Source organism: Platichthys flesus, chromosome 19 (assembly GCF_949316205.1).
Source record: "Platichthys flesus chromosome 19, fPlaFle2.1, whole genome shotgun sequence".
Lineage (NCBI taxonomy): Eukaryota > Metazoa > Chordata > Actinopteri > Pleuronectiformes > Pleuronectidae > Platichthys > Platichthys flesus.
Genome location: NC_084963.1, coordinates 13897047 through 13910425, shown reverse-complemented (window position 1 = coordinate 13910425; position 13379 = coordinate 13897047). Strand labels below are relative to the sequence as shown.

At 42.1% G+C, this 13379-nt stretch overlaps 1 protein-coding gene across 1 annotated transcript; it reads right to left on the bottom strand.

Moving 5' to 3' along the window:
• Positions 1-1950: 1950 nt before the first annotated feature.
• ptger4b (prostaglandin E receptor 4 (subtype EP4) b) lies at positions 1951-5875 on the bottom strand. The gene is made up of 2 exons (XM_062413402.1): positions 4834-5875; positions 1951-3622 (listed from the first exon to the last, which is right to left on the bottom strand). The coding sequence occupies exons 1-2, from the start codon at positions 5599-5601 to the stop codon at positions 3038-3040; spliced, it is 1353 nt and encodes a 450-aa protein (XP_062269386.1). The 5' UTR covers positions 5602-5875; the 3' UTR covers positions 1951-3037.
• Positions 5876-13379: the final 7504 nt, after the last annotated feature.

Here is a 13379-nt window from a genome sequence, read left to right as displayed (position 1 = left end):
GTGCCGCCGCTCATTTATTCATGTTTTAAAGTTTAAATGTCACAGACAAAAAAGACAAATCTCTACAAATGTTTCTAAATGAAAAACAAATATCAGACAAAAAAAACACATAATTACATATAAACGCACCCTTGTCTGTGGCACACCCAAATCATTGCCGGAGCGGTTGTTGTCTTTGGAAGTTGCATAATACGATAAATGGGAGGATTCTGTGTGGGATCACGGTGTGCCAAGGGAATTTAGGTTAAATACACATGTATCGGGATGATCCAGTTACTAGTCAGTCAATCACATCTATGGAAACTGAAATGATTATTACTCCCTCGCCTGTTTATACTCATCCGTACCTTACAGCTGCTTCTGTGTGACGTTTGTATTTCTGTTTCTATTGTTAGCTTCGCACCTTCCCTGTCTGACAACATCTGGAATGTCCTCTGTCCTGGCTTGTCGGAATTCTTCGATGGAGTCATTCAATGTTTTTAACTGACGCCTTTCAACTATCTCATCAACTTATGGATGGTCATGAAATCTGGTGGAAGACGTTGATGTTCCCCATGAGAACCAGACTTTGGTTAGTCAGCTGACGTTTCCTCCACCACGAGGTTGACAGTCTTAGCTCCGCTAAGGGTCTTTTTTTCGTCTGCATTTGTTTGCTAGCAGGATTACGCAAAAACTACTCAACATCCATCAAAGTCTGTTGAGGGTTGGAGCAAAACCCAAGAAAAAATGCTTTCAATTTAGTTTCCGATCCGGATCCAGATTTCTTTCAAATTTCATTTTTTCACATTCAGTGCCAATCTATTTTTTACTGAAATATATTCCATTAACATTGGTACAGAATGGGGGGATTTTAATGACATGTTATCCCAATGCACCTCCACCCTAAAGTTAACCTTGATCCTGACAATTTAATATCAATAATATCCTTGTTGCTGTGCCACGAGGCCTCAGCTTCAACACAGGCTTTCAGTGCCATGTTTATATAAGTGGCATTTCAATTGTTTTCACAAGCTTTTTGTTTTCACATGCTTCTCGCTACAAAAGTTTGAATTTCTAGAGCAGCCGGTCTGATACTCTGTTGTGTTTTTCTGGCTCGGAGGCGAGGAGGTGAGGAAAGAGGGGACAAGTTTCCAGGAAGAGTTGGTTTTCTTTTTTGCCCTCCATTTAAATCCCATCGCCACTGTTTTGTCAATCATTATTTCCTGCCTCCCGAGGGACTCTCAAGTTTTAACAGATTTCGGAGTCTGAGGTCACAGCTCTCCTTAATGGCTTATTGTTATTGGAGGGAGTTTTTACTGCTCTGGGAAGGCTCTGGACAGCGGCCACACGGGACCTGGGAAAGGGCCGAAGACAGTGTCTGTCTGCAGGTGAGCAGTGACACGGCATCTGCAGCGGCTGTTGGGTCACAAATGTTTCAGCAATCAACGCTGCTGTAGAATGAAATGGAGTCGGACCTGTATTTTTTGTAAATATACACGTCACTGACAGGAACATGCTGGCTCAAGAATAGTATTCAGACAGGTTTGGAATTCATGCTATCTCTCAACATTGATTTACTAATGAAAGGTGCAGATGTACCTCATGTAGCACATTAATAAAGGATGCTTTGCATTATTCATAAATATCAAAACTATTTACTTGATTTATCAATTAACCTTTTGTCTAAATATGCGAAAAAAACATGCATCAGTGTTTTCTTCAAATTCCTTGTCTTAAATATGACTTTGGTTTTTAAGCAGAAATTAAATTTTTGCATGCTTGCTTCAAATAGACTTGTAAATGTTCAAATATTGAGCATTGCAGCTCTAAACACATGTCCTACAGCACATCACATATTCACTATTCACATATTCAAACCAGCAGTTTGCAAAACACACTTCAATGATATATTCAACCTTTTAGGGTAATTAATTGAGTTAGTGACAGAGATTCTTTGATTTATATGAATAATTAGCAACTTAAATTTCAATTTATTTGAGTTTGGTACAACATTGGTTTGTTCAGAGGACAATTAACATGCCATGTTAAATTTGATCTAAGAAAAAAATAAGTTTAACATTGACATCTGAAAATGTTTTGATATTTATGTTATGGCAACAATAGCATCAGTTTTGTGTGAAACCTTGAATACATTTTAAGAAAAAGAAAAACCAATAAGGAAGCTCGGTGTCTTCTGTTCTCAATAACGTTGCAGTATAAACTGATTAGATGAGAGGCGTTGTACGTCACATTAAGGGTAAATGAGATTACACCGACATAATCCTCAAAGTGTAAATGGTGATTGAATTAAAAAAAAAACAATTGAATATTAACACGTCCTCCAGTATCTGAGCTGTGGAAAATCCACAGTATAGCTGCCTTTTTGTTTCGAAACACAAGGGCTGGTACGAGTGGAGCTTTGATGTTTGAGCTGCTCTGTCAACCAGTATGACCCAATTTTTTGCAAATGTTCCTACAGAAAAGAAAAAGAAAGAAAGAAAAAAAAAAAAAAAAAAACTTTGAACATGTCCATCTTGTACCAATTTAAAGTGACTCCAAACTATCTGGACCTTCTCACAGAGAAGACAATAAAAGTATCATTTCATACTCAGAATAAATAAACATCATCACATTTTAGCATTAATTCTTTACAGTCACTGTGCAGGTTGTCAGAATGCTACGTAACTGAAATTACGAACAGCCCTCGCAGTGGATTCAGAATTGAAAAGTGCAACAGAAGAGCTCCTCTACGGTGTCATGTTGTTCTCTATGGGTGTGTTGAAATAGCTGTTCAGACTGTGCTGAAGTGTATTAAGTTATGTGGTGTTTGTGGTGATCTACGCCCGAGGAGTAATACATTGATAATGGGTGTTTAGGTAAGTTACACATCAGTCATTTTATCTAGCAGATAAGATATCTACAGATCGATGGATTCAGTCTTCAGAGGCTTGGCTTTTCCTTTCCGATCGTGTCTTTGCGGTGCTCTTGTAAGTCCGTGTCCTCTGTCCCAAGACAGTCCTATTACAGTGGTGAATGTTTGTTGAGCTAATGCTGACCACTATATGCATTTCTCTTGTGTGTTTGCGGTCTCGTCTGTGAAGGTCACGTGTAGAGCCGGGTCCTTGGTGCACACTGGCACCTCTTTCAGTGGCCCGCCCGGTGCTGTGTCCTGTAAATCACCCGGTGAAAGCTCCCTCTGTGGCCCCTCAATCTCCTGGGGGTCCGGTAATGTCAGTGTCTGCACCACTGGTGGACTGGAGCCGGCCTGTGGCCCCTGTTGAGACGACCCGGACCTCCCGCTGTTCCCCTCAGGCTGGTACAGGAAAGTCTGTGAGGTGCTCACCATTTCCCGCAGCTCGTGCGAACACAGAGACGGCGAGTCCCGGGAGATGATGGAGGAGGAGAGGGGGCCATTGGTGCAGCGGAACTGACGGCCGTCCCTTCGCCCCCTTCCGCCCATTTTGCAGAACAGGCACTTAATTTTCTCCATTAGCTTGAGGACCACTGTCTTTCTGAGCAGGATGTAGATCCAAGGGTCTAAGATGGGGTTGACGGAGGCCATGCGGATGGCCAGCAGATCTTTATTGAGTCCAGACCGCTGCTCTTTCTGGTCTCCGTACAGCTGGTTCTCAAAGATCCTCAACTGACAGTATAGAAGAAGGGGGGGGGGGGGTGGAAACAATGTTAGATAAATTAAGATTAATGAGCATCCACAAATGTTTGGATGTCGTACAAAGCAACATGGAACAACATTTTAAATTCAGAGGAAAAATATTGTGAGCAAGCCCAAACTTGCTTACATTTCATGTTCAAGGGTAAAATAATTGTTTAGTTTACATATTCCAGAAAGGTTGGCATGAAGAAGTCATATCTAAATAGACATTTGGCTGAATGTAACTTCTGTGCAACCATGCCAGTGTCGAGGTGGCGAGAGGCCAATGAAAGCAACAGTTCTTCTCACTGTCATTCATCACGCCAGAGCCTTTGGCCATTGGGTTCCCCCATAGTCTAAACATCTCTTCACCAATCAAGAGGCACAAAAGACTTAGTCAATTAAAAGTGGGGTTCGCTATGTGCTGGGCTGTTATCACTCCTCTCTGTATCTGACAGGAAGATGTGCCTTTTCAAATGGAAAGAGGCTGTGTCGGAAAATTAATTGTTGTGTTCAAAAAAATACCCCAAAGTTAGGTGGACGTGAATATGAGGCCTGAGCAAAATTGAGATTGCATCCTGCAGAGTTACAGTCCTCCCTGACAAGGGTTTTAACTCTATTACTGGCGTCGTCCCAAAGATGCAAGAATTCCTGCTTGTGCTTCTGCACTGCGTGGCAGCGGAATCTCAAGTCTCCACTGATCCTCTCTGCGCTGAGCACTGAGGTCTGTGCATGGAGACGAGAGCGCAAACTGTCTTTTTGGAAAACTGTTTGCAAACAACACACGCGCGATTTATGCAATAATCGGTTGCAGACTGAGGGGCTTCCTCCTGTGACAAGTTCGGAACTACGTGACCGCTGTTTCTGTAAGCAGCTGAAACGACGAGGGAACGTGAACGATCTCGTTCATGCCTCCGAGAAATGTGTCATCTAACCGCAAAAATCTGAACCTGGAACACAAAGTTCAGCTTGCATATCACTATCTTTCACCGGCCTCATGCCAGAGTGTATGTTGTTGTTCAATTCGAGATGTAAAACTTCCTCAAGGCTAATCTAATTCATTAAAATCCCTATTTGTTCAATATCATTTAATCCCTTTTCCTTCTAGTGCATTTTATGCCTCATAGATATGTGCGTAAAACAAACTATTACGCACAGAGCCATGCGTAAAATGTGGCTGGTGCATTTCTACAAATACTCACGACTAAAGGTATGGAGCAGATGAGAACCACCACGGAGGTGGCTATGAGCAGGATCACCATCTGGATCTCTGCTCCAGCCAGTCGACCGAAACTCCGTCGGCGCCGGAATTCCGCGATGCGCCGCTGGTCCGTGCCCAAGGACGTGCGGCGGATGAACCGCTTGTGCATCAGGATGAGCGCCCCGCACACCATCACGTTGCATATGACGGTGGCCAGCACGATGGCCGAGTTCACACCTGCGTACATGAGATTGAAAGCGGCCACCGTGGTTTGGTTGTTCTGCCAGTCGATGAAGCACCACGTCCCCGGCTTCTGGAGCTTCACCTGGCCGAGCCCCAGGCTGGGCAGCGCGCAGAACACCAGGTTGGAGATGTAAACGGCCAGAAGAGTCAGCGCGGCGACTTTCTGGTTCACGTACTCGTTGTAGAAATACGCGTGGTTGATCGCCAGGTATCTCTCCACTGACATCGCGAACACTATGCTGAGCTGCACCAAGAAGAAGAAGAGCAGGATGAAGCCGGAGTACTGGCACAGCGGCTCGCCCCCGGGCCAGCTGCCCTTCACGTAGGTGGCAATGGTGACCGGGCTGGCCAGCAGGGTGCCCAGGAGGTCCGTCACCGCCAGGCCGCACACGAGCGTGTAGAAGGTCGTCTCTTTTTGCTCCTTGCGGGATATCCGCAGAACAACGATGGCGATGACGTTCCCCACCACCCCGAAAATGAACATGATCGCTGGGATGGTGGGCGGCTGGAATTTCGTGCGGTCCATGCCTGCGGGGAAAGTCTCTCACTGTCTCCCACCGAGCCGGGACTCTCCTCTCGCGTCCGAGGCAGTGACACTTTCCAATAATCTCCAAAGTTCTGCAATTGCAAACACATCCATTGTGTCCAAGTGTCTCTTTCAGACGCAGAGGTGAAATCCCAAACTCCGCAAAAAAGTTGGTGAAAACGACGAGAGTCCACGGGAGATATTTACTCTGGTGGGTTTTTCATTTGTTTTGCAAACGATGCTCCGAGACCACGAGCTGCACCTCACGCTGCTGTCACACTCTCAACTGACAGGGAAGTTTCCTCTCGGGCCTGTGGCTGCAGCTCCTCCTCTGCACATCGTGCAGCCAGTGAGTTGTTGGCGCCGCCGCGCACCACACACACGCACACACTCACACGCGCACCAGCAACTAGTGTTGGAAGTCACAGTCCCAGTTTCAGTTCCTTATCATCACTGGATTTCTCACACCTTGTCGAAGCTCAGAATTTATCAGCAACGTCATCATCATGTCAGAGAACAGCCATATAACGGTCATCAACACCAATAGACGTCTGATGAATCCTTAGTAATAAACATTCTTTTAAAATGTGAGGGATGAGAGAAACAAACCACTGTGCTCAACCTAATTGCAATTCTTAGCTTCTTTATTTCGGTTTCTTATATTCCTCTACATAAAAAAGTTGTTTCTGGCTAGGTGTGTAGCAGTAAATATATTTCATTCAACACATTTTTAAGTTAGAATGCTATATTCCCATCTCCTTATTCTTAAGTCATTTTAGTCATTAACTGAGTACAATCCCTTTATTTTCTCAAAAAGTGAATAATCCAGCCTGTTTTAATTTATATTTCAGTTTATTCATTCCGTTACAGTGCATCAAGTCACACAGATTATTTCACTTATTTTCCGAAAGTAAGAGTTTCTTAAGCATGGTTAAAGACTGAACTGGCCAAAGCTCAACCTCTGCTGTTACTGGTGAAAAAGGCTGCCAGTACATTGATGCATCCGCCCAGTCAGCAGCAAAAATTAGATGGGATAGTGATTCATTCAAAGACCATTAATATGCACTTAAAAGAAAAGTCAGCAAAATCTGCAAAGTATAACAACGACTGCTGTCAGATGAATAAGGTAAAGTAAAGGGTTCGAATATTTGTCTCTGAGGTTTCGTCCAATAGAAGTTGAAACTACTTATTTAGGTACCTTATAATTGAATTAAATGTAAAAAAAAAAAAAAAGAACAATATCTCAGGGTAAAACAAGTCAAGCATACTTTCAAAGTTCTATTAAGTTAAAGCAAGTTATTACCTAGATATACATGTATTAAAAGTGAAGTATTCATGGAGATTAACATATCATTATAATATTGTCTAGGTTGTTATGCAACCTATGGAGACAAGAAGTTGAGTAGAGTTAAATAATTTCATTACGTTAAAGTGTAAAGTAGAACAAAATATTTGTATATCATCCTCCAATCATCCTCCAATCACTTGATGGAATAATTTAAAATCACTTGACTGGTAACATTTTACGATGTTTTGTTTATTATGTCAGTTGAGGTAAATTTTGGGGTACTATCTATTTTGTTGGATAGTTTAATCTACAACAGGTCATATTTTAGAAGCTCATTATAAAGCCTATATGTACAAATATTACTAGAATCAAGAAATTCAAAGTGGGAGCACTCAAGTAATCGAGTAGATTTAGCCGTCAATAATCTACAGCTACCACTACATCATTAAAAGGGGCAGTTTTTGTGTTTGAAACGTTCATGTTAATACATCTGGGCATTACTAAAGAGACATTTTATATCAAGGAACTTTACTTGTACTCGTTTTTACATCGCATCACTGCTGCATTTAAGGTCTGAGTACTACCAATAAATATTAGAGCATGCATACAGGACAAAGAAAGACACCGAAGCTGCTCTTCACAGCTCATCATCTAAAAAAGAGATCAGATCGAAAGGTCATGATGGTGAGAGGTGTGATACTGAGAACATGACAGTGACGCCCTGTGTAGCTTCAGGTTGTCCTCAGAGCATCAAAGCAAATTACCACAGGTAAACGTGACTAGTACATTATGAGTTCTTTTAGTTTAACCACTCTTACCGCAACGTGTGCAACATGAGAACACACAAATCGATCAAATGCACCTCTCTGTTTCTAACGTGTACCTCTTCTGCAGCATCTCGAGTCTCCGTGAAGTGGCAGAGTATAAAAACCACACTTTGTCAAAACCAAATACCTTGTGTTGAAATTATTGTGAAAGCACAACTTTAAAGCATAAACATCGTTTCCTCCTTTGCCTTCAATGCATGTCTGATATTACGTTTATTTATTTATTTAGGTTTGCCCTGGTTCTGTTTTACTTGCTAATTGGATTGAAATTTGGCCAAAACATCTGCAGCCGATAAATGTGTAAATGTTTGTTAGGACCCAAGTCAACAAGGAAGTCGACGCTGAATCAAACAGAGGGTGACTAACGAATGAATTATGTCGTCTGTGGCCTGTAAACATGATGATTTGGAGCAGGATGTTAGTGTTGCTACACCATCACAAGAGGTGGGGTGATCGGTGGGATCATGTGTGCGCAGCAGCAGGTGGCTGGTGTGAGCCAGAAGAGACTTCCTGTCCAAATCTGTTGGGCACGTCATCATTTCAGTCAAATTAACGTCGACACAAACAGGGCATTTTTCTTCTATCAGTTTTATTTTCATGCACACAGACTTTTGCAAGGTAACACACGCCCTGACCCCGAGTGGGTTGTGTTCTCATGCTTGACTCGTGACGAAATCCTTCACCGCACACACCATCATCAAAAGTGCATCTGCGGATGCAAAAAAACCACACTCAGCTGTGAAGATAACACAATTCCTGTGCGACTGATGTCAACAGGGCTGCAGGAGAGCACAGTTGCGAACACAACTCTCATCAAAATATCTTTTTCATCCTCTTCCTCCAGACCACCTGTTCCGACTCAATTTCCTTCACGGCAAAAAAACTTCCCTTTTTCGTATCTGTATTGTTATCAGAGTAATCATCTCTGAAGCAGTGAATACAAACACTGACAGCTTTTTCCTCCCAAGCGTCAGATTCTCCTCAGACTTACCCTGTGTTGTGAGGTTGCCAAGAATCAGCAGTGCCCGTCCCTGCACCTGAACCTCAGTAGGAATGTACGCTGCAATCCAGATTAATCGAAAGGGAAAAAATGGCACTCAGTGGAGCCAGTTGTTGCCTTAAATACAATCAAGCTGCATGTGTTGCACACATATTTCAGTCCCTTAAATATGCCAAATTGTTTTCATCAAGATTCCTGAATTATTGACTTGGAAAACTGTGAAGCTTTAAAAAAAAAAAAGAAGAAAGAGAAAATACTGGATCCTCATGTCTGGATCCAGATCAACTCTTTATTGGTTCTTTCATGATCTATCAGTGACCCAAGTTTCATGCAAATCTCTTCTGTTTAACAATTCAGTAACATTGAATAATTGACATGTCCTCAGTGGAGGGAAATATAATCACCACATATATTGATTCAAGATTTAACTTGTGGGGTCACCAAGGTTTCTTTTACTGTTTGTTTTTCACGAGAGAGAAGGAAGTGAAAGGTTTAATCTGCTGAGACATCGGCTTTATGTCGTCAGGAGATGTTCTATTAAAGTGCAACTTCCTCTAATGTAACACCTTCTCTTTGCAGGAACGTTTGAGTGCTCTGTCTTGAGACCCTTGTCTCCCTATGTAGAATCCCTGACATAACTGTTTTGCGGTGTGACCTAAAGCAATACACCCATGTTCATATGTGCACACAGTTTTCACTCAATCTAAATGTTTCCTTGGTAAAAAACTGGCTGCAGACACATGCGCTCAATGTGATTTACGAGACGGGGACAAACTTTGCACTCTTTGTTCGTTATAAAAACGGGGTCTAGAGTTCAGCCGAATCAAATACGAGGCCACCGCAGCCTGAGTTAGACAAATGAACTGCAAATTCCTCCAAAGATCTAGTATTTTTAGTACTAAGATGCCTGGACAGTATTTCCTCTTCTAGTTGCGGTGGCGTTGCATTAAGAGAAAACAAAGGAATTTACTAAAATGACCATAATTGATAGATACCAACTTGATTTGCTTATATCAGCTTTCAGCTCATCTTTAAAAAGATGATTATGCACCGAACATGAACTGTGGCATTCATCCTGCATCCAAACCATATTAGAGCGGGATCTCTTCGTATAAACAAGAGGAACAGTCGAAGCGTCCAGTTACACCGCCAATGTACAAACGAGCATTGTTTTACCTCAGAGTGGAAGCCTTACTTGAAAGTGTGCCCATACATGGTTATGATTAGTTATACAGCCTTCTTTTCATTGTGTTATTCATTGTGAACATTTTTTTAATTTAGGGAATACTGTCACATCTGCTTCATGGTGCCAGTCTGGGTTGGGTCATGGTTTTCACCTCAGGGCAGCACCTACCTTACTCTGCCCAAACAAAATGACCCACCATGACGCGCCTTCTGATTCACACTTGATGTGGCTTTGACCCGATGATGAGAGTAATTGCCAACACCCAAGGGTGTAAAAACCTAAATGTGGCATAACACTAGAAGAATAACCGAATCTCTGATGTGGCTCTTTCACAATTACTCATATATTTGAGTGTAATTCATATCCGATTTGATTGGCCGGTGCGTTTGCTGCCAGCTTTTTCTCAACTTCTACGGCGAGCGACACGAGCAAAGCAAAGAAACCACAATGCAAAACATCATCATTCAAATTAGAAGAGCCTGTGGCAGGAGTGAAACCGCTAAACAATGAGCAATGCCCAACCACTGGGTCATGTGATACCCTGATATTACAAATATATCCATTATATAGCAGAAAGCTAATTCGATGGGAGAAGAAGAAAGAGGTCATCGGGCGCCACAACCTGAGAGGAAGAAAGTGTCAATGGCTGCTTGTCGTGACTCTGCTCGGTTATTAGAGACTTATTAGAGACTTTAAGTGTTTCAACCTTTGATGATTCATGACATGCACTCATTATCTATTTGTGTGTGGGCTTTTGTTTTTTCGGATTTGTGTCTCGTTGTTTGTTCCTTGACTTAAGTTAAGTTACCTTTTTAGTCACCCCTCAGGTTTGTTGGCTCATTTCCTGTTTTATTTTGAAACTCACATCTGCGCTGTGTCAGAATGACCCACACCTTCACTGCCCTCTATACAGTGAGCTCATCAGCAAAAAAAAAAAACACACTCTCGGACGCTACTTGCGTTTTCACTTTCCACTGTAATTACAGTAATTGTTGCAGGATTATGACGTAACAACATCAGCCAGTGGAAAGCCCCATAATCCATTTTAAACGTTTATTTTACTCTTTAGTATGACTACTTGTAGGTGTAAAGCATGTTGAATGACCATGTTTAAATGTAGAAATTAACTTGTTTGCCTCAGCTTGTGCTGTGATGCACCGCGCTGCTCATAATACATATTGTATCGCCAAAGCTCACAGATTTGCCTCGTACTTATCAGAAGGCAAACTACGCTATCAGAAATATCAGGGACATACTCTAAAATCACACAGCGGAGACGTGCTGCCTTCTCTCTTCTCGTCTCTCCCTTTTTCTTCCTGTCAGCACCATGAGGGCAATGCATGATGGTATTGCTCCGTTAGTGGCCATCGTTTGTATAGTTTTCACGATACACTCTGGGATACGAGGATTCACTATACGGCACCAAAAAATGGAGCCGGAAAAGAAACAATGCTGCTGAAGACACTAGAGGAATCTTGTAAAAAGGAGGATTTAGTGCAGTGATGACAAGTGCGGACAGCGAAGATCCATGGAAGTGAGAAACTAATAAATGTTTTATTAGTGCTGTCTCCAATTTTAAAGACAATGAACAACAAAATAAAATGATTTTATGTAACTATTTAAATGGTATTGGCTCAATTTAATGATCAAAAACATGCCTTCCCTTGGATGCTGCTAAGAAAAAATAATCAATTAAACATGCACTTTTATAATGTTTGATGTACTTTTCACAGCTTTGTACTGACGTTTTATATCAAAGTCTTTAGATTTATATTTTTATTTATCGAAAAAAGAAAAGGTTTAAACCGCAGTTTTTAAATACTAGCGTTGGTCTGAAGTTTTGGTCTTTTTTGTAAGACTGATAATTGTGTTGGCTTCTGTGCAGAACAGCATTTAAATATCCATAATATACAGAGCTCACTTGCTTTGGTCAACCAAAGCGTTACAGAAAATAGAACCAGTGCTTGTTTACGAAGTGAATAAATGCTGACTCTGCAGGAGTTAAACAGTCAAAAGAAACTATGTCCCTGCCTGGGAAAACCAGAAAAGTTTCAACCTCACTGGAAGTCTGGTCCTCCCTGAGGATCTAATGAAAACACCACTTACCGTAAAGACAAATTTCTCCTGAAAACTATGAGAAAGCCCTTTCCCAATCTTCCTGAGTATGATTTATTTTTCATCAGATTAAAGAGGAAATGATCATTATCAGTTTATGTGAGTGTGTGCTCCCATGTCCGGATTATCAGAGTATCCCTTCACATTTCCTTTTGTTTGTAATCATCAACACGGCCCTAGGCTGTGGTTTTAGACATTGTCCTGCCTTATTCTCCAATCGACTATTTGCCTGTTCCAGAAAATGTCCGGAGCACCTGACTAAGACGTTTGGGTTCCCTTCCGAACCCCTGTGTCCAGTTAATGAGTGAAAGCAGCTTCTGTGCGTCTGCGTGTGGATGTCCAACCTAGTTTTACATGTTCTTGTTTTTCTACTCACAAGTGCAGATTTGTACTTTTTGAAGTTTTTTGTTTGTTTATTTTACTGTTGCGGCCCATGACTGTGCATGTTTTGCTCTCAGACGGACTTTCCGGGCCAACAGCCTTATTCAAAAACTCTTCTCCTCTCTGTTCTAAATAAGGGAACATCAGATCCCTGAAAGGCAAGTCCTGATTTGTCTGTTCTCATCTGTGAATTCTCAAATTCCTTCTGTCAAATCCGTTAATATTGTTGATTCCATAGGAAAGAAAGGACATTGCATCCATCTGAAACGTCTAGAAAAGCCCAGAGTGGGCCAGATGTCTGTTTCCAGCTGATCACACATCCCACACAGTCTTCCCATGTGGTTAATAAGGAGTAAACCGTCCCCCTGGGGCAGTCAGGTTACTCCCCCAGTGCTGTAAAGCTGCACGGGTTAGAGGTTGAACTCGTGGGACAAGGATGTCGTCTCTACTTAACCCCAATGAACATTCCGAGAGTAATATCAGCAGTGGGATCAGCTGTTGCGGAGGAGATTAAAAGAGAATCCATAAACAACGAAATAAGATAAACATTAGTGGAGAAACAATTAATTGCGCTGGCTTCGTTGTGCGACTCTGAAACAAACCAAGAGGCTTCAGCGGACGTCATCGCTTCAACCTTACAAAATGCCTCTTAACCCTGCAGTTGTTTATTCGGGTCCTGCTCACACACAGCACTGCAACGTGTCTTCGCTGAATCTGAACGCGACATGTCAACATTGAAATGTGGTCGCACGAAATAGGCAGTGAGGATTTGTAATCAGATCGAAACTGCTGAAGGGATATGGAGAGGTGCTCGAGTCGACATACCTTCCGACCACAATCACAACACAGCAGCATTCAGATGAAATTACCCATAAAATGGATCGACAATATCGGTAATACGATCGGATCAGTTTGCCAAAGTCATATTGGTCGGTGGTCGATGAGTCCATATTACATTTCTGCACAGACAACCGAGTCGTC